Source organism: Lytechinus pictus, chromosome 7, assembly GCF_037042905.1.
Source record: "Lytechinus pictus isolate F3 Inbred chromosome 7, Lp3.0, whole genome shotgun sequence".
NCBI lineage: Eukaryota > Metazoa > Echinodermata > Echinoidea > Temnopleuroida > Toxopneustidae > Lytechinus > Lytechinus pictus.
Genome location: NC_087251.1, coordinates 7731654 through 7752303, shown reverse-complemented (window position 1 = coordinate 7752303; position 20650 = coordinate 7731654). Strand labels below are relative to the sequence as shown.

General features: G+C 33.1%; 1 protein-coding gene across 1 annotated transcript in view; it reads right to left on the bottom strand.

Moving 5' to 3' along the window:
- Positions 1-1341: 1341 nt before the first annotated feature.
- LOC129265049 (coiled-coil domain-containing protein 85C-A-like) overlaps positions 1342-20650 on the bottom strand; it is a 36557-nt gene continuing 17248 nt past the window's right edge. Inside the window, exons 4-8 of the mRNA XM_064101827.1 lie at positions 20069-20136; positions 19389-19466; positions 17628-17717; positions 8132-8236; positions 1342-7691 (exon numbers count right to left, since the gene is read on the bottom strand). Coding sequence (XP_063957897.1) covers positions 7479-7691; positions 8132-8236; positions 17628-17717; positions 19389-19466; positions 20069-20136 — 554 coding nt within the window. The 3' untranslated portion in view covers positions 1342-7478. The remainder of the gene's footprint in view (positions 7692-8131; positions 8237-17627; positions 17718-19388; positions 19467-20068; positions 20137-20650) is intronic.

Sequence of the window (20650 nt, the reverse complement as noted above, 5' to 3'; positions counted from 1 at the left end):
ACTGCATGAAATTCTTAGACCGCGCTGCTCACTGACTTTATACTTCAAAGTCTTGCGCATCTTTTGAGACCAAATTTACAATGCCCGGGTACACGGTCGAAAAATTAAGCAACATCATACAAGTGCATGTCAGACCCAAAATTGCTCCAGAACATGATTTTATGTACAAAGTCAATGTAAATTGAGTTTTCTATTATTCATTGTAAAGATTATTTTTTTCATCTGCAGAAATGAATTAATTTTAGTATAATTATGGTTCAAAAGTTTCTGCTATAAATTTGGCGAAAAAACAAAGATAAACAAAATTTTCGAAAAACAAAGAAATACATAGGAAATTCATTAACAATAAAATACATAAGAAATTCATTTTCAAACCAGGATTTTTTTTCTGTTGTAATTGTTCACATTTGTATGAAGAATGTTTACACCAATATTTAGCATTCTAGGAGCTTTTTTCTTGTCTATAATAGCAAAATTTACGCATAATTTTTTTTTTAATTCAACTATACAGCCTTGTAGATTACATCCCACACTATCATCATGCCAATTTTCACCCCCTCTAGGGGGGTTGATTCAACCCCCCCCCCTTCATGGAACACCCAAAGAAGCCTGGCCTGTTTAGGGTTAAAGGGGTTTTCCCACAAGGATAAAGTTTGTCTATATCAAAATTATTTTCTGCTTAACCTCACTTATAAACCCTGTCCCAAAGGTGCATAGTTGACTTTTATGTCATTAAAGAGTCTTTGTGTTTTCTGTAGTATATATTTCAGTTTACATTTAAGATCAGGCAAAGCAGATCTTTTAAAGTAGACAAGCTTGCAGACCTCTTGACAAATTGTTTTAAAATATGAAATTCAATATCTGGAAAATGAGAAAAATAATAAATCTTTTCAATTAATGCATGTAATCACAATTCTGTGAACTTTAGATAACCTTATGAAATTCATGCTGGTGAGAGGCACAATAAAGATCATTTATGAGAGTGAGACTCAATATTTCTAAAGCAAATACTCAGCTGGTAATCACTGAAATAAATAGGACTTCATTGTGGCAATCAAAAATCAAGTGTTCGATCTTTTTTTTCACTGGAAATTTGTAGAAGCGGATGTTGAAAATATCATGAGTCTGTCCTCTCCTTTTGCAAAAAACTCAATTTCCATGAAACTTTTAGTTTTAATTTGTAGATTAGCAAGTAACTATGTTGTCAGATTAGACTGCCTTTAATATGTTCTAATTATTTTTATATGCCAAATTATTCCATTATTTGGTGCACTCAAAACACATATTACACATCCAATGGTTTAAAAAGAAACTAAGGATACACTACAAAAACTCTCTGTATCATTTCCTTTTACTATTTAATGCAAGTTTTAAATGAAGTACAACTGCAAGGAGCCATACATAAACTACAGAGTGAGACATGATATATATAATAGATATACATTGTACAAAAGGTTATTTTAAATATTCATACCACCACTATCCATATGTTCTCATTACCTTAAACCTCCCTTTGTAAAATAAACATTAAAAAAATCACCAATATATAAAAAAAATTATATTAAGTGGACGTTTTATATAATCGAACTCATACGGCGTGTTTCTAAAGAGACTTGTTAAACGGTATTACCTGCGTACAAGTAAGTATCCAGAATTCTAGAAAACTTCCCTGTTGAAACAGATGCGATGCAGTTTATTGATGAACCACATCACGCAAAATACGGTTCCTTCTCATAACCACCACTGGGAGGTGGTTATTGCCGTGTTCCGCGACATGCAATGTGAGTTAATCAGATTATTCGCTCTGTAGACAGGTTGGTTTAAGGGCAATACGGTTTTTCGATTCTGGAAAAGATAAACCGTTTTTAACGATTCTCTATAGAAACACACTGATAGATTATAGTTGGAAACAGACAATATAATCAATGTGTTCTATATATAAAGCCTCTTGATACAGTTATGCAAAATAAACAAATTTGCTTTAGAATTTGTTTTAATGCAAGAGTAAAGGAAAGATAACTTTTTTCTATACCCCTTAACACTAAATACAATGCTAATTTGTGGTATAGAGAGTGAGGCAAAAGAACAAAAAAAAAAGGTTGCTAACCAATCCATTCTTCCCCATCATGTTATGTTGATATTTTTGGTCAGATTTATTTCATTGGTGTGCATACAGGCTCAGAATCAGATCTAAACATAGTGATAATCTTTAGAACAGGTTTCTTTGAAATACATGTATATGAGACAAATTGTATGCAACATGGTTTTTTTTAAATTTGCAATATCAAAATAAATATTAAAATGTGAGTTTAATTTACAATAGACCGTTTCACCCAACCTTGACGTCACTTGATAGAGGACAGATTACAGCGATGTTCTCATAATGATGCGTATTGATGTTTAAAAATCATGAATACACCAACCATGGAGCTAATAAATAGCTCCATGCACCAACCAAACAATTACTAGAAAAACACAAGAATTAAACTTTTTTTCAATAGTTTTGGGCACAAACTTAATATCCATCATGAGCAAATAAATAGAAAGAGAAATTAATCCTCATAAATACTTACATAAAAATTAAGAAATACTAAGTAGAAAACCAGTAATGTGCTTTATATTGTTGAATACATACATTTGCAAATTGTAGTAAAGCAAGCAGATTAATATATGTTGAGGTATTTGCTCTGAAGTGATAAAATACAAGAGAATACAAAATCAAAATCTATTTACCATTCCAATAATGTGATGAATACAGGACATTATTCCTATTGAATCGATGGGTCTTATCATATCACACTAATTTGTCTTTTCATATTTACAAACTTTCTACTCTCCTGTATTCATGTTTTCAAAAAATAAATCCTAAAATTAACTAAAATTTGTTTCTTCATCCCACTTTCATACAGTCAACCAACTGTTGTCTGTTTTGATAAAGCAATAAAAAGAGAATGTATCTTTATTAATAATCAACAGTCAACAACAATTTGCTCATATTAACCATGAAAGTAAGGAATTTGTGGTTAGGTTGGTGCATTTCAGACATGCTGCTTTCAAATTTCATGCACAATCGGTATGTTTCATCATTACATCTAAAAAAAATTAAAGTCATAAGTTCGTAACACACGATGTATGGTGTAGGGATCCCAGTAATCTAATCAGTAAAACGTTTTCAGATACACGTAGAGCTATACAAGATTGTTCTTGGAACAAATTCGCATGAATAAAAAACAAAATAAATCTACAGAGACAGAAACATCACTTATTTACTTTTCATATGTTTCATTTTGTTAAATGGCAAAGCCAGGACAGAGTTAAACAGATATATAGGGTACATGTATGTTTGTTATTCATCACTAATTGTCAAATCAGCTTTCTGATTTTGTATTTTATCTAAGAAAACAAAATGATTGATTCTGGCTGGGAAACAGGTCAGTCATCAAGCATGGTTATTTCAGATGCATTGTTTCTGCTACAATTTGGCTAAATTGGCACAGAAACATGTAGAAATTGCAATAGTGCTTCGTCTTCCATACCTCTTGATTGCTGACAACAATGCAATAATGAACTTTAATGCTGAAATAAACGTTTTAAAAACAAACCCCCAAATACTATATTTTTTTTCAATTGCTTTTCCGTCAGGTAGCTTTTGCTTTCTGATATTCATTTAATGAATCTTACCTCAAATCTACCATAGAGACTAGACACATCAGTACAAAGTACAGTAGACACACAACATTGAATGAAGAGAATCAAGAGAGGAAGATTGAGACAGAAGGAAATGACCAAAGAAGAATGAAATAGAAAGAAACACATAAATTCACTTGCAGCTGACCTGCAGTAAAATATTACCAACAACACCAGTACATGTAATTAGATGGAGACAATCTTTGGTAATCAATTTTAAGACCTCATTGTGGCAATTAAAGATCCAGTGTAAGATTTTTTTATTGCAATTTATAGCAAAGGATGTTAAAAAATCATGCCTCTATCCTCTACTTTTGCAGTAATAGTCAACTTCACATTATTAAAGCCTTCATGTGTCAAATCTATATTCCATGATTTCAACGTACATGAATACACCTGCTGCATACATACAGTGTATGTATGCAGCAGGTGTATTCATGTACGTTGAAATCATGGAATATAGATTTGACACATGAAGGCTTTAATAATGTGAAGTTGACTATTACTGCAAAAGTAGAGGATGGAGGCATGTCATGATTTTTGAATATCCTTTGCTATAAATTGCAGAATGTATTTGAGAGTATTGAAAATACAACATTGAACACAGGACAGGGTTTACATACATTAAATATGCTCTTGCAATGTAATTAATTCTTAATCATGAGTTAAAGGAAATATAACAATACAACACTTATCTGCCTTAAAATCTAATAATCATTTCACAAAAAAATATGAGTTGAGTATAAAAAGAAGAAAACTTTGGAAAAAGTGGAATGCGATATACTTTTTTTTTCAAAATTACATGTACATAGAAACAACTTTAAATATTGGGTTATCATCATATTTAGACCCATTTTTAATATCATTACAAAGATAAATAAAATTCATTATTTTCCTGTCATTCCCAACTTCTTTGTTTAACTACATGTATGAATACTTACTGCAGTGTAAATGGATATCAATCAATATCATCATTTTGTTTTCTGTTTTCTTCATAGAAACCATTTAAAAAGTAAAAAACAATATGTGATAAAGTTAAGATACTCATAATTGTTTGCAAAGTTCCAACTCCATGTCTGAAGGATTGTTGTCTTACATCACAATAGGGTAAACATAAATGCTTCTTGAGATACAGCACAAGAAACATTGGATAATTTTCAAATAGTATGCAAATACAGTGTATAATTTACAAAATATTTACAATGGTACAAAAATTATTTACATTAAAAATCTGATGCAGAAAATGTATGTTACAAAAATGCTTTAACTTCAAGAGTACAAATTACAAAAATTTGCAACTTTATTACAATTACAAGAGGTTTTCCTCATATCTTTTAAAACTACATGTAAATATATTTGTACTTAATTCAATGATGTAAAAAAGTATTATTGTGCATATGTACACAAAAAGTATTCTATTTACATGATATTTCTCTTATTATTCATGGTGTGCACTGTGCAGCTTGACTTCTCTTAGATCTAAAACTGATGTTCATAAAGATTCACGCTTTCACAATAGATGCATGTGATGTAATCACTGAATGAAATCTGACATTTCTAGAATATTAAATAAATTTCAATATATTTCAATAGGATTGTACAACAATTTCGAAATACTGTATGCATGAGAAAGATTGTGTGAAGTACACTCTACTTCACACTTGTCAGACCTTCATGCACTTTCAACATTTAAGTCATAAAGTGCAATTTCATTGTTACAAATGTAGCTTAAAAAACAAATTTGGCTAATGAGAGATAGCCACACTATGGTCACCATTCAAATAAAGTTACTTTGCCCTCCAAATCTGAATAAATTCTTGTTGAGATCACAATCCCAACTGTCACAACTTTTTCAAAGAGTTGATACAGGATATGAATAGAAGGGTGACCCTGGGCGAATAATGGCCATTCAGTTCTTAAAGCCATTCACAATAGGGAGATTATGGCCTTCTTCAAAGAGAAGTGAGTGTAAAAGAATCTGGACTCTGGTGAATATCATTGTGTACAATAATGTACACAGTGTTATGGAACATGCAAGAAAATTTACTACCAAGATACCTTATTAGGTGGTTTCAAACTGCCTAGATCATAAGAATCCCTGTTAAATTACGAGAACTTTTTAAAGCTAAAAAATAACCATTAATTATTCCTGCATTCACACCGCCCCGAAAAATACCCTTCGGGATAAGTTCCTGAAGTTACGAGCATGCGCAGTATGGTCTGATAAGCAGGCAAGGCGCGAAATTCAAAATCACTAGCTCAGCAGCCACCCACGGCACCCGCCCCCAACTACACGCTGGGCTAAAAGTTCCCGTAAATTGCTTTCACATTGCCACAATACCTGCGACCTTGGAAAAATCCCCACGAAAGTTTTCATAATTTTGACAAGTACCTACTATTTAGAGGGTATTTTCTTTTGGGGAGATTACGCGAAATTTGCTTTCACATTGCCAATATTACTTGGTATTTTCTGATCGGGTAAATTTCCCGATCAGAAAATACCTGGAACTGACAAACTTCGAGGCGGTCTGAAACCACCTACTGAGAAATCATGGGATTCTCCAATACAAACAAATCATCATCCAATCAGAGCTTATGGTATATTACAAACTGTAATTTTTTTTTGGGGGGGTGAGAAAGGATAACACATAACAAGCAACATTTTATGTGAGATCCTGTGTCGCTCCAGACAATTGTTGAGCCTGCATCATTTAAGATTTTGAAACAGCAAGTATTGTTCTTATTATCAAATCGAAAGATTGTGCCGCTATTATTTCAACTTTATCACCGATTTCATTGTTAATCATCAAAGTGGGTTTTTTTCAAAAAATCAGGAATTTCACATCAATAAAGAATTAAAATCATTATTTTCATTTTAAACCATATATTCAATTCATAATCAACAACCTCCTTTACAATATCCACCAATCATGTCATTTGATTTTAAAAAATGCATTCAGATAGAAAGATAAATGTACATGTGCATATCAGATATGGTATATGATTTGTCTACTTCAAAATGCACAGCACTATTTTTTTTCCTATTAAAATAGAACAATAAAAAATAGAAATAACAATAAGCCATCACTGTTGCATAATCAAGATCAAGCATAACATGATGTGAATTAATCTTTATCTTGGGTATTGGGCAAAGACTTTGAACCTGATAAAGCCATTTATCACTTTAAAGACATGGCATAAAAAACAGGCATTACACTTCCTCCTTATCTTGAAGTATATATGTATGTAATCTTATAATACTAACGAGATTCGATACCAGATTTAACACTCCTCAGAAATGTGAAAATCTGTTAACTAGCCTGTCTTATTGGAAGAGGTAATATACATTACCAGATATGACTGAAGGAAAAGGGAATGGGGTGTGGCTTATTGAATACTTTTGTTTCGTTAAAGAGGTGTACTTTAAAGTCATATGATAATAGTACTGTGTTGGTACCAAAGTGGTTCGGAAGGGAAATGGCAGTGATGACTGAATACATTTTCATTGAAAATAAAATTTATCTCTTCCAAATGGAAATGAATTGCAGCACAAAATTTCAGGGATGACAGTGCTATAATAAGGTGCAGGCTGACAGACACATAATCTAGGAAAGTATGTTCCGTTTTACAACTGCTTGCCTTACATGTACCCTGCTGAAATTTGTGAAAGAGGAATTGAATACATCTTCCTTCCACACAATCACACTTATCTCTCCTATCCCGAGGGTTTCCTGTAGCCGTTACCAAAATGGGTGACAGTATTGTGAGGGTGGAACTGATAGATACTGCCATTAAATACCTTTCCTTTCAAGACTGCCTGTACTACCACTACTGTACGGAGGAGTGATGTAACCAGTTGGTCTAGCTGTAGGATTGGTAGTACTGTTATTGTACCTGGGTGGAGCTTGGCCACGCTGTGATTGGTTGCTGACACTGCTGTTGCTGCTACCATTAGTGTTTCCATTGGGGTTGGCAGGGTTGTCACCAAGTTTACGCCACACCACCTATAAAAGAGTATAGTCAATGATATCAGATTAGCATTACTAAGAGTGCATATACTTCAGCATTCTGTGGTATGTGAAGAAAAACATGATCAAATTACTCATCAGTAAAGACATTTTTTTTTTCTAAATAAAAAAACCCAGGGCTGAAGTACAACAATTAAACTTTAGACAAGAGTTCATGAAAACAAAATTTCAAATGATATCTCTTTTAAACAACTGGTTTCAACTCTATACTTTTGGAAGATATCAAAGACATATAGAATATTTGGCATGTACATGTATATTGAACAGGATACAAAATTAGGAAGTGACAAGAAATAAATACATTTGCAATGCAGAAACTGAACAATGAAAGAATATAACCCAACAGTAATACAAAATGTATAGTAACAGAAGCCAGTCAAGTTCTATAGGGGATAAACCTAGATTGGTCGACTTACATTACACATCTCCCTGACAATAGCTTTCTCATTGGTGTTCATATGGTCATTTTCAAGGTGATTCGGTGGTGTTTCTCGCTCCAACATGTCATGAACCTCCAACACCTGCCAATAAAAAAAAAGAAGATATATTGTTTATTCTCTTTTAATCAAAATATGAGGGTACTGTAAAACATTATGGAAAGTGTCTTTTTTTTTTTTTGGGGGGGGGTATTGATTGCACTTTCTTGACATCTCCTCAATTGCTTTGATTAAACACTGTTTACTATTATGAAGATTGGCATGACAAAGCTAAACATTGGGATATGAGGTATCAAATACCATGACAATCATGCAGAAGACATTATTAGTCCCTTGTGTACATAATTTTTAAACTAATAAATTCTTTCTAAGAAAATTATTTTTTATAATTAGAAGAAATGGCATGTAGAGTACATTGTAATATGATTTTGGGAAATTATGTTTCTATTTTACAGTGGACATATGATATACATGTAGAGACCATTATTTATAAACATGACCTTTGTAGCGTATACATGTATGTAAAGTGTATGATGACCTTGATACATGTACCTACAATGTAAGTGTACATGTAAACACCTATCAAATTGTCCTCCCTACAAGTTTTAAGTTGACCATTCAAACAGTTTTTAAATTATCTCAATAATAAATGTCAGAGAGACAAATGGATGACCCCCATAACATGTACATGTAGAAATCTACAAGTAACGTCACCAGAGATCACATTTGGTCAAAACTTTCAAAAGAGTCATGTTTATAAGCTTTGCCGTGTAACATCTCAACATCTTTGTTGCCTACAATTTCAGTATTTAATGTCAATCAATACAATGATATATCATTTTACTGAAGAAAACATTACAAAATGTATGAACCTGCCAAGAAAATGGCCGGGGGGGGGGGGGCAGTCAAATGTATTGCTGTACACATGTGTGAACAAATTACATGTATTTCAAAACACTCCCTAAACAAGTTTTTCTCTGCGTGCAAAATAAGCCCCTAAACAAGTTTTTCACAGGCTTCATTTTGCACATTTTAGCCCCTTAACAAGTTGCTGCAAGAATATGACACCTAAACAAGTTTTGTCTACTTGCTAAAAATAAGCTTAAATAGACAAAACTATAGTCATGTGTTTGCATGCCCCCAGTGCAGTTAGGATAAAATACTACAGAGGAATACATTGTAAACACTGTAAATAAGTCTCATCCAAAATTCATCAGGTAATAATTCATTTTTAAATTACAAGGTATACATGTATGTTACGTTTGGCTAGTCTTAAAAACAAGCTTTTGAAGAAAAAAAATACCCTAAATACATTTGATCCTGCGATTGACCAATGACCAGTCTTTCAAAACCACCCTTTTTTGTGAAAACCTTGTGGTTTTTATAGCCTTAACGAGTGCATGCGCGGCCCACGTCCAAAACTGAAAAAAAACACCCCTTTAAACATATTTGACGCTCCCCCCCCCCCCCCCCCGGGAAAATGGTGCATATAGACAGTTTACACCATATAGTTATCTATGAAATCTGCATGAAATTATTGGCATACCAATGTTATGCTTCTAAAGTGGGTTGCAGTGTTCTTATACCAGTTTAATAAAGCAAACCAATTACATGGCCTGTGGTGATTATAATCAGGGTAGATTTGTTTTATCCAAACAAATTCAAAGATATGGCATGAAAGGGGCTCCTGCATGTATTAAACTGACTCTTCACATGTACTCACACTATCATGTAATATTACATGTACCATTCAAGCCTAAAAAGCTTTTAAGAGGGGTTCACTCTACCTAACATGAAGGTATATATATATATATATATATATATATATATATATATGTACATGTACATGTATGTAGAATTGATTAACATCTGCCTACTAAACAATTTGACAAGCAATATCAAATGTATAAGAAATCATTTTCAAGTTAAAAAATTATCAATATTGAGTTATGAGTTATTTTGGCTTATTCACTGTTTTTTTTTTTTTTGGGGGGGGGGGAGGGGGGGGGTAAACTCCCTTTGTGTTAAGAATATGGATTTGAAGAAAATGTAAACAAGACAATATACCTGCAAAGGCTGCAATAATAAATAATGGTGTATTTCTATAATACAAATGGATAAATTTGGTGTTTAACTGCAAACTGTCAAAACCTACATGTACATGTATACATGTACATGTACCTACATTGTGTACAATACCATTTTGACCTCCTGATTATGGACAACAAAGAATACTGTATCACCATAATTATATTCCTAAACTACAGTTTGATTCGGATCAATGCATTTAATAACATAATATCTCTAACTTCTGATCTATTCTTTTCTCTTAAACCAAGCAATTTTCTTGGTCATATATCCATTTTGTATCAGAAATACTGAGGCAAACATACAGTACATCAACTTCTCTCACAAATGAACTGGAACTGAAAATCTGCAATCTGACAATAAAATGGAAGGATATTGTGAACATGGAATCAGAAGAGAAATGTTGAATAATTTATCTCTTATAAGTAAGACTTACAAGTATGCAATTTATACTGTTTACAGTTCTAAGGATTATCAAACCTTTATCCTCTTTTATATCAAAATCATGAGCCATTTTTCTCAATATTGAAAACAAAAATTAATTTGTCCTCATCCTTACATGTACATGTATGAAAGCAGCCAGACCTTTTCATTCTCCCTCTGATTCCTCCTTTTCTATGAGTCAAATATAAATTTGGGATGACATGGTGCATGTACCTTTACTCTATCATACTGTACAAGCTGTTAGTTTCGCGTACAGAATTTTTCTCGATTCGCGGGGGTCCCGACATTTTCGCGGGTTGTTGAATTCGCGATCAGAAGATGTACAAAATACTTCCACAGCATATCGGAGAAGCGAACTTAGTGCAAACTATGTGCAAAACTTTGATTCTCAATATTCTTTTGCTGATGTGTCCTATGTACATAAATATGTCCCAGTAAAAACAGTTACAAACTGTAACAAAGTGTGGAGAAAAAGTGGCTTAAATTTCACTTTTTTGTACCTTTAGATCTGAAAATTCATCATGTCACGGTTTGATATGTAAGAGTAATCTTTTGAAGTTGTGTTTTGTAAGATTCACTTTGTAAAAAGTTGGTTTCAGTGCAAAAATGTTGAATTCTGTGAACAGATTTTTACCCCTCTAAAAGCTGTGGTCATGTGACTTATGAATATTAAAGGAGAATGAAACCCTTGAAACCAGCTGAATCCATATCAAAGAGAAAAATCAAAGAAACATATTGTTGAAAGTTTGAGGAAGATTGAATGAATAATAAGAAAGTTATGAGCATTTGAATATTGAGATCACTAATGCCATGTAGATCCTCCAATTGGCAATGCGACCAAGATCTGTGATGTCACACACGTACAACTCCCTCATTACTTTAGTACTTATTTCACTTATATTCTCACTTTTATAGAGTCTATCACAAGGTGAGGTGTTCTCTTTATGGGAGGACAAGTACAGAGGTTTCACAACATTATATCATTGATGAATCGTTTGTCATATGATTAGAATGAGCAAAAAGAGATGTTTTGGGGTATATTTTCAGTGTCCAAAAGGGGAGAGTTGTTCATCTGTGACATCATAGATCTTGGTCGCATTGCCAATGGGAGGATCTCCATAGCATTAGTGATCTTGACATTCAAATGCTCATAACTCTTCTATTGATAGTCCTATTTTACTCAAACTTTTGTTGATCTTATTCTTTGATTTTTCTGCTTTCACAAAAGCTAACTTGCTCCAAGAGTTTCATTCTCCTTTAATGAGTATGCAAATAGCTGCCAATACGTGTGTATATAGTCAATCAGATGACAATAAATTAAAAAATTTTCATGGAAAATACATTGTAATATTACAGTGAGTGAATATATATCGATAAAATTATGTAAGAAAATAGTTTAGGCTCTGATTTTGTTTGAGAAAAAAAAAGTGAAATTCTAGCTAACTTTTTGAATCACTATCTGTACTTTCTAAACCTTATTTTTTCTACATATAAAGGTGCATATCTCGATTTTCTCACTATACAAAAAGTTTCAAATAGCAAATCTTTGCTGTTGGAGACATTGGCACTGACTGATAAATGTGTCAATATTTTCGCGCATTGTTAAATTCGCGGCCGATCGGCAATATCCGCGAAAATAAAACCACCGCGAAAATAACAGCTTATACAGTAGCTGAATGTGGGGAAAATCAATGCACATACACTGTAAACTTAATATACAAAACAATTCCTTTTATAACATGTGACACAGCATCTTATCACTGACTTGCAAGACAGGTGTAACATCATTAACATTATCAATTCCTAGGGTACCATGTTATCAACACATGGGCATTTTCACGGTAACTGACATTACACGGCACAATGTTTTCACACCTTTCATTGTGTGTATCTCTAAAACAACAAATGATGGGAGTTTGCTTTTGATAGAGTTAATAAAGTGAACCTTGCTGTATACTCTGATACTAAGCTTTCCTATGTAACCACATTTTTTTACGCATCAGCAAGCAAAAATGTGTCGGTAACTGACATTACGCAAAAGGACATGCAATTTCAGGGTGTTCATTAAAATTGAAATATATCATGTCCCTGAGTAGATAGAGTAATATTTTGAATATGTAAATATACCTCCGTTACTAGGTTAAGATGTGTCAAAATATCAAACAATTCGTTTTCGTATTTTGGGGGCTATGATAATTTTTCCACAACCATGCTGGTAACTGACATTACGGTAACTGACATTACACTTAATTTGCCATAGAGATAACACATGGAAGTCAAATGTGTGGAATCATTGCATTGTATCTTCTGTGCAGGGCTTCACATGAAAGTGAGCTTGATGTGGAAGTATACCCGAGTTTCTAGGAACATTTCTATGAAAAAACCTTTTCTTTTTCTTAATTACTTTCTTTGATTTGAACATTTTTATCATTACTTGTCGGTAACTGACAATACACATTAACATTTACCAGTGCTATATGATTTTCAAAGGCATAATTTTCTTGGTACTTAAATATATGTAAGGCTTTTTAAAATCATAAAAGTTTCATAATACTTAACATTTTTAATTATCAAAAGATAAGAAATGTATGTTTTACTTACTCGGGGGGGGGGGGGGGGTGGGTCATAGCAGCTACATGTTTTCCTATAGTAATTTAATATTGCATTGACTGTACACATGGATTTTTCTGACTATACACCCATAATATATTCATCAGTATTATAATGACTTTTTAAACCTTATCCTTCTCCAAACTCCCCCTCCCCTCAAAAAAGGCAAAATGAATAAGGGTCTCCTCCCCTATGCTACACGTACCCCTCCCCCGAATCTCATGCAGCCATGTAGTTTTATTGATTTCTATTCTGGTCAGTGCAAGCAATGCTTGTTCATATCTGTTGGATTTCAATTCTCTTCATAATTTTTTTAATCATTTTCTTTGCTAATTTCTTTTTTAAGCTGTCAACAAAAAATAAACTCCAGCTTCTAAACTGAAACTGAACTATTTGTAAATTAGAAAAAAAAACAGTTTTAGTAGATCCATGCAACATTGATCAGAACTGTCAAATTTCACTTTTCATCTATACTTGTAAACCAAAAACAAAATTGTATCACACATCCACACTACTAACAGGTATAAAAACCAGGAATTTACTTTTAACGAGGCAATGCTCAAAAGAATCCTAGAAACTAAAAAAGGGACCCTGGAAATCCCCTTCATCACAATGTTAAGCTTAAAAAATATTGCAGATTTAGGCAATAGGTTGGGAAAAGTACCCCCTACCCCCCCCCCCTCGAAAACCAAACAAAAAATTGTCTGATACAAAATTACAAACAATTACTGTAGGTACTTGGTAACTGCATGTACAAAACAATTTCATTGTAATTTTTTTTTGTACGATGGGAATGCAACTTCCTTCATAATTTCATATAGTATTCCTTGTGAACTATACCTTTTAAAAGTCAATAGCAAGCTCCTTCTGGTGTGACTTTTAAAGTGAAAGAAGTATACAATATTTCTTCACCATAAAATTGACCACATATTTGCATTTCAATATTGGTAACCAACGTTTTATCATGGTAACTGACATTACATCTCGGTAACTGACATTACATATATTTAATGGTACCCTATGGCTTCATTGTTAATTGGTTATCTTTAATTTTGGTGTCGAAGGGAGGGGTGTTACCTAGAGAGGAAATCTACCAAGTTTCATATAATATATCCTCTTTTCCAGGAAATGAGAAAAAAAAGTTCATGTTTTCGGTAACTGACATTACATACCATATCACATACTTCATCAATGTTTTTTAATCAGATGAATGAATTACTGGTGTTTCTTTCTGTGGGATTTTAAAAAGTGTTATAATAGCAAGCTAAATCACAGGCGAAAACAACATGATCAAACCTGTTCTTTAAAAATCTGTCAAAACAAAATATGTATCAATATACTATTTTCAACACTAATTTGTATCCATACTTCGGCAGCCATTTTGAAATAAAAAATGGCTGCCAGAGTCGGAAAATTATTTTGTCTCAGAAACTTCAGGTCATGTTTTATTAAAAAACATAAAGCATTTGACATGAATATCAACTTGATTTTGTTGCCTCTGTGTCCATCTGTGGTGAAAATGCCCACATGTACAATATAACATGCACTTGGTATTTGGTAACCTCTGTATCACTCAGAGATAGAGTATGTATGCTTCATAATTGTCATTGGTATAAATGAGATTAAATGTACATGTACAGTAGGCCTACACATGAACATGTGCATGCATGAGACCGATAAATGTACATGAAAGCCATTTCAATACCTCACATGACATACACTGTACCTTCTTTTTTTATTATTGAAGTTTTTATTGAGATGAATCATAAAAAATCACAATATTTGCAAAAGATTTACAAGATAAAAAATCGTGGAACATACAGTACAAGAAATATAACAGGCAGGTTAAAAATAAAAGAGGATAAAACTTTCAGGGATGAGACTCCGAGATGGGAGACCAACTTTTTTTTTAATGTACCTGAATAAATTCAAAGACAGGATTACACCATGCCCTTATTCCATTAAATATAACGGTAGGACTCAACAGGAGAGTTATCTTGTAAAACTATACACATGTAAAAACAAAATACTGAATTACATGTATATGTATGTACACTGTATATGAATGGAGTTTGTCTCTAGTAATGTATATCCATGGCCTGACAATGCAAACACAAGCTGTCAACTATTTCCTTATTCTGGAATCAGGTACAAATATTGTGGCCAGAGTAGTTGTTTTGACACAATGTTATATTTTTATCAAACAATAAGTTTCATTCATTCCAGCTAAAACTACTCAAATATTTACTTAAAATTGTCACAGGAGCCATCTTTACTAATAAGTGGGTTTATTTAATGAAGTATGTTTTAGAAAAAATAAATGTTGCTGTGTCCTACTACATGATACAGAAATAAACACATTCCTTTGCTGAATTTCAATACACACTACATGAAGGCAATGAGTACATGTACACCATGTACATAAAGTAGGCCTACAGGTACATTTTTATTTGCTTGATGAATTTGATTGATGTTCAATAAATGAATCTATTCGACAAAGACAACACAAAAGGAGGTAAAATAAATTTTCTTTTCCCTTTGAAAATCATTATTTACAAATTTCAATTCAGAAAACTATGTTAAGATATCTTGTGTTAACCAATAAATGTACAGTCCAGTGCAAAGGTACTATAGATCATGACTACAACTCCTTGTAATGCAGTACAATCACACTGATTGCAGGAATTCATGGAGTGAGTCATCTTAATTAAATGCAAGTACACTGTACCTGTATCTAGAGGCATGTAAGGAGTCAAGTCATTACTAATAGCATGGACCTACATGTACATACTAATAGGATCAGTATTCTAAAGAAATAGATTACTCCCTAACGACAAAGGCTGATGAAAATATATGCACACTTGCCTTGATCTTATCTGTCTTGAAATATAACTACAATGTGTATGGAAGATTATCAAGAGTTCTTCAGTGTTACACAATAGCATATTTTCTAATGACACAGAGAAAAGGAGCACTGTATGAAGAACTTAAACCTTCTCTGTCATAGATGGTTTATGTAGGGACAGTGATTTTCCGCGATCGCGGAAAACGGACGGAATTCACGGAAAGGGCCTTTTGAAACGGAAAGTGGCATTTCAAACGGAAAATCACGGAAAACGTATTTTCCCTCAAAATACACAGAATAGCAACAGAAATTACTCCAAAATCACAGCAAAATGAGAATATTAAATGGCCAAAAAAGTGAAAAACCCCAGAAAACACGATCTCACTTTGCTACTATCATGACAATTCACACATCGTGACTGCACTCGACATCAGCACACTCGTTTGTACCCCGCACCTTACCCGTACCCGGCCGGCCGGGTTGGGCTTCACATGCACACATATCGTTCAACTACATGTACACGGTCTTGTGTTGCTGCCCTCTACGTTTGAAGATGTAACAGCACGATATCGTGGTCTTAAAATCCAAGATGGCGGATTGGGGAAAAGCCGTTGATTGATGATAACGATGTCTAAAAATCCCCAAAATTATCGATGAAATATCATTTCACCGTGAAATAATGCTAATAATATGAAAGGTGAGGATGTATGCATGCAAAATGGGTGTGTAAAAATATTTTATGCACCCGCATAGATCCGATTAGAACGGATTTTATTGTGTTGTTGGTACAGTAGCAGATACAAATTTTGACCAGTGCGAGTGTGCGTGTTGTGATTTTGCTATTCAATGTGTTAACGGAATTGTCACTTTTCCGTGTGTACAAAGTCTATGGGGAAACGGAATTTCCGTTTTCTGACATGCTGAAACGGAATTTGAGATTTTCTGAAACGGAAAAGGCAATTTTTTGAAACGGAAAATCACTATCCCTATTTATGCAACCTCAATGCGGAATATTAATACCTTATAAATACATATGTACATTGTGCTGATTGGTTTCTGCTCCCAAATAACCTTCATGTAGATATTCAAACAAAACCCTGGCCAAAACCATGTACAAACAACCAGTAACATACATGTACATGTAGTTTTCAGCTGCACTAAAATCAGTTTGCATGTATTCTAAATTTCATGCAAAAAATATAAAATTTTGATCCCTGCCTTTCAATCCCAACTAAAAATGAATAACGCATTTGAAAAATATCGGCACTGAACTTCCATGCCAGAATACAAACAAATGACAACTACAGCTGTATTGTATGAAATGGAAAGTATCATGAGACAAAACACAAGAACAAAGCACCAAACCTATGGCATGACAGACACATTACATGGAGCTCTACATCACAATGACAAACAAAGACAAGCTTTTATTTCACATCTGAAGCTCAGATGACAGATTGTATGTCAAGAGGACTGAACGTATCATACCTTGAGTGCATTCACTATAGCTTTGGGTGAGTTAGGAGCCATGTTACCATTCTCTATGCTCGAACCATAATTCCTGGATGAGTAGGATGACTGCAAATGTCACAAAAAAAGATGAAATGTGCTTTAGCTAAATTACAGATACATGTACATGGTCCTTGCTAAATTAATGTTCCCTAATAGTAGTCTGATATTTCCGGTTTTTCTTTTTCTGTCATTAATACAGAATAATTCTATACAATGTGATGAAGAAGCTTATTAAAAATCTATTTCAATACTTAATGAAAATATAATAGCTATTAAATACAGGAATGGATTTTACTTTAAAAGTAAAAACAAATACTTTTTGGGAATACAAAGATAAATTAATATGCATATATAATAAAGAAATATTTAACTTTCCAAACAGGCTAAATGCATCTACTGAGTATTAATTAATCAAACTTTTGAAAAACTTTTTGTTTCTAGTAATAAGATTTAAAAGAATGGTCTAGGCTGGAAATATCTATATCTCAATAAATAGAGTAAAAATTCACAGAGCAAAATGCTGAAAATTTGATCCAAATCAGATAACAAATAACAAAGTTATTGAAATTTAAAGAATTGCATTATTCCGGTGAAACAGGCATGTCTTTATGAATATTTATTAGTTGGGCTGATGATGTCATATCCCCAATTGTTCTTTTGTATTTTATTATATGATATAAGGTTTATTCAACATTTTTCTACCAAGTACTAAAACAATTAGATTGACAACTGATTTATTAACTTATTTCATTATAATGGAGACACATCATTTACACGTGTGAAAACATGAAACATTTATGAATTCATGTAATAATATAAGAAAAAGGAAAGTGGGGATGTGACATCATCAGCCCATCTAAAGAATATTCATGACGATGTGTGTATAACTGTTTTCACAAAATATTGATGAAACTTAGAATTCCATAACTTTTTTATTTGTTATCCGATTTCGATGAAATTTTCAGCATTTTGCTCTGTGAATTTTACTCTATTTTTTTAGATATAAATATTTTCAGCCTGGACCATCCCTTTAATAATGGAAAGCACTGCCTGAAATGATTTGAAAAAATATTGATTATTCATAAATTGATACACTTCAAGAATTAATGCATGGGGAAAGTTTTTGGAATCACCAAAATGAACAGAAATTGTCTCAATTCAATAGTCATATCCACTGGACACATAAATGCATGGATGGGACTACATATTACTCCGGGGGTGGGGGTTCATAAAGCTGTTTGTAAGTTAAGAGTGACTGGTGAACCTTTTTACACGCTAAATCATTGAAAATTAAAATTTTGTTGTATACGTTTATATTTACCACAAGATTTACCAGTCATTCTTAAAGTCGCTCTTAACTTACAAACAGCTTATGAATCACCCACATGAACATTCAGCTTTTTCGAGTCATAGATTGAAAGTAACAGCATCTGAAAAGTAACACTTTGCAGTGGATCTTTCATTATTTAGTATCCTTCCTTGATAATATGACAAACTGTGACAACTTCTTTTTGTTAGAGGCTACATCTGTATAGTTTTACTTTGGCCAACTTCACTGGATAGCTTCTTGATTCAATGTAAGTATTCTGCTCTCTTTGTTTTTAAACCCAACTGAAAAGAAAAGAAAAACTTCCTTTCATACAAAAGGCAATGATGAAAAAGCTGAAGACATTATTTAGAATGCTACTGTGCAAGAATTTGAAATCCAAAGACCCAATATAGTAGAAATGAATTTACATGGATTGGATTGGAAGCGCTTGTGACATGATTGGGTGTAGGCCCGTCTACCTTGTCCTCTGACCCATTCCTCCTTGTCTAGAAGAGAGAAATAAACACGGAGGAAGATCAAATGAATGTAAGAGCAAATGAAGCAGAACTAAATGACTGCATGAAATGAACAGTTTACAGGAAAGAAAAGAAGTCACTTGGGGTATCATACACAGGGTTGAGTATGAAGGTTAAATAGAGGGCAAAATGCATTGATGAATGGTTAAAGAAGTATTCACTGGCCATAATATCCAATGACTTTATCGTAAACAAGTCATATTGTTTTCAATCACGCTAATGGATGCTGGGATAGGTATTTTTAATGAATTGATACTGGGGATGATGTCAATAACATGCTCTGTCCCAAATACAATGTAATAGGATTTGAATCTCTTGTTATTTTTAATAGAACACCCCCCCCCCTGTAGTAAAATAAGTGGAAATTACCATTTAAAGCTTTTTATCATTAAATTAGTGGTAAAAGATACAGTAGGTCTACCTGTATGCAGCTACACACACATGTACATGTAGAGGCCTGTATGATGTATGTTTATAAACAAGAGCATTTTTAATGTTTGATGTATACATGTATGTTCACAAAATCAAATAAAAATGGATGGAGAATTATGAATAGACATAGAATTCGTTACCTCTGGTGGAGAAAACTGCCTCTTTTCATCAAAAGAACGAATTCTATCCTCTGTATATGGTATGTGATCTGAGGAAAGAAAAAAAAGTAATGTTTTACAAACATATGCATTTTAGACAAAAATGGATGATACATGTAGATGGCAATAACTAGAGTTCATTTCATAGTCCAGGGGAAACAGACAGGTAAATTCATTAATTGTGTATTGTTATAAACTGGGAAAGATGCAAGCAGCCACAGGCAAAAAAAAAAAAAAAAAAAAAAACTATATATGTAGGTGCACTGTACTGTAGCACTTTTGAGACTAAACAGTACACATACATTGTGTAACAGTCCTTGATTGGTTTTGACCAAGGTTTATTTGATTTCAGAATATTTTGGTGAAAATACATGTACTTTCACAGGCCTCTACAAATCCGGCAAGTGATGACAAAACTTGCTTGCCCGAAAGAAACAAGTGGAGCGCCTCTGGCAGTCTCAACTGCACTGTGCGATTCAATATAGCTGGAGTGCTGACTTTGAAAACTACTATAAAATAATTATTCACAAAAAACACCATTCATATCATGGTCAATACAATACT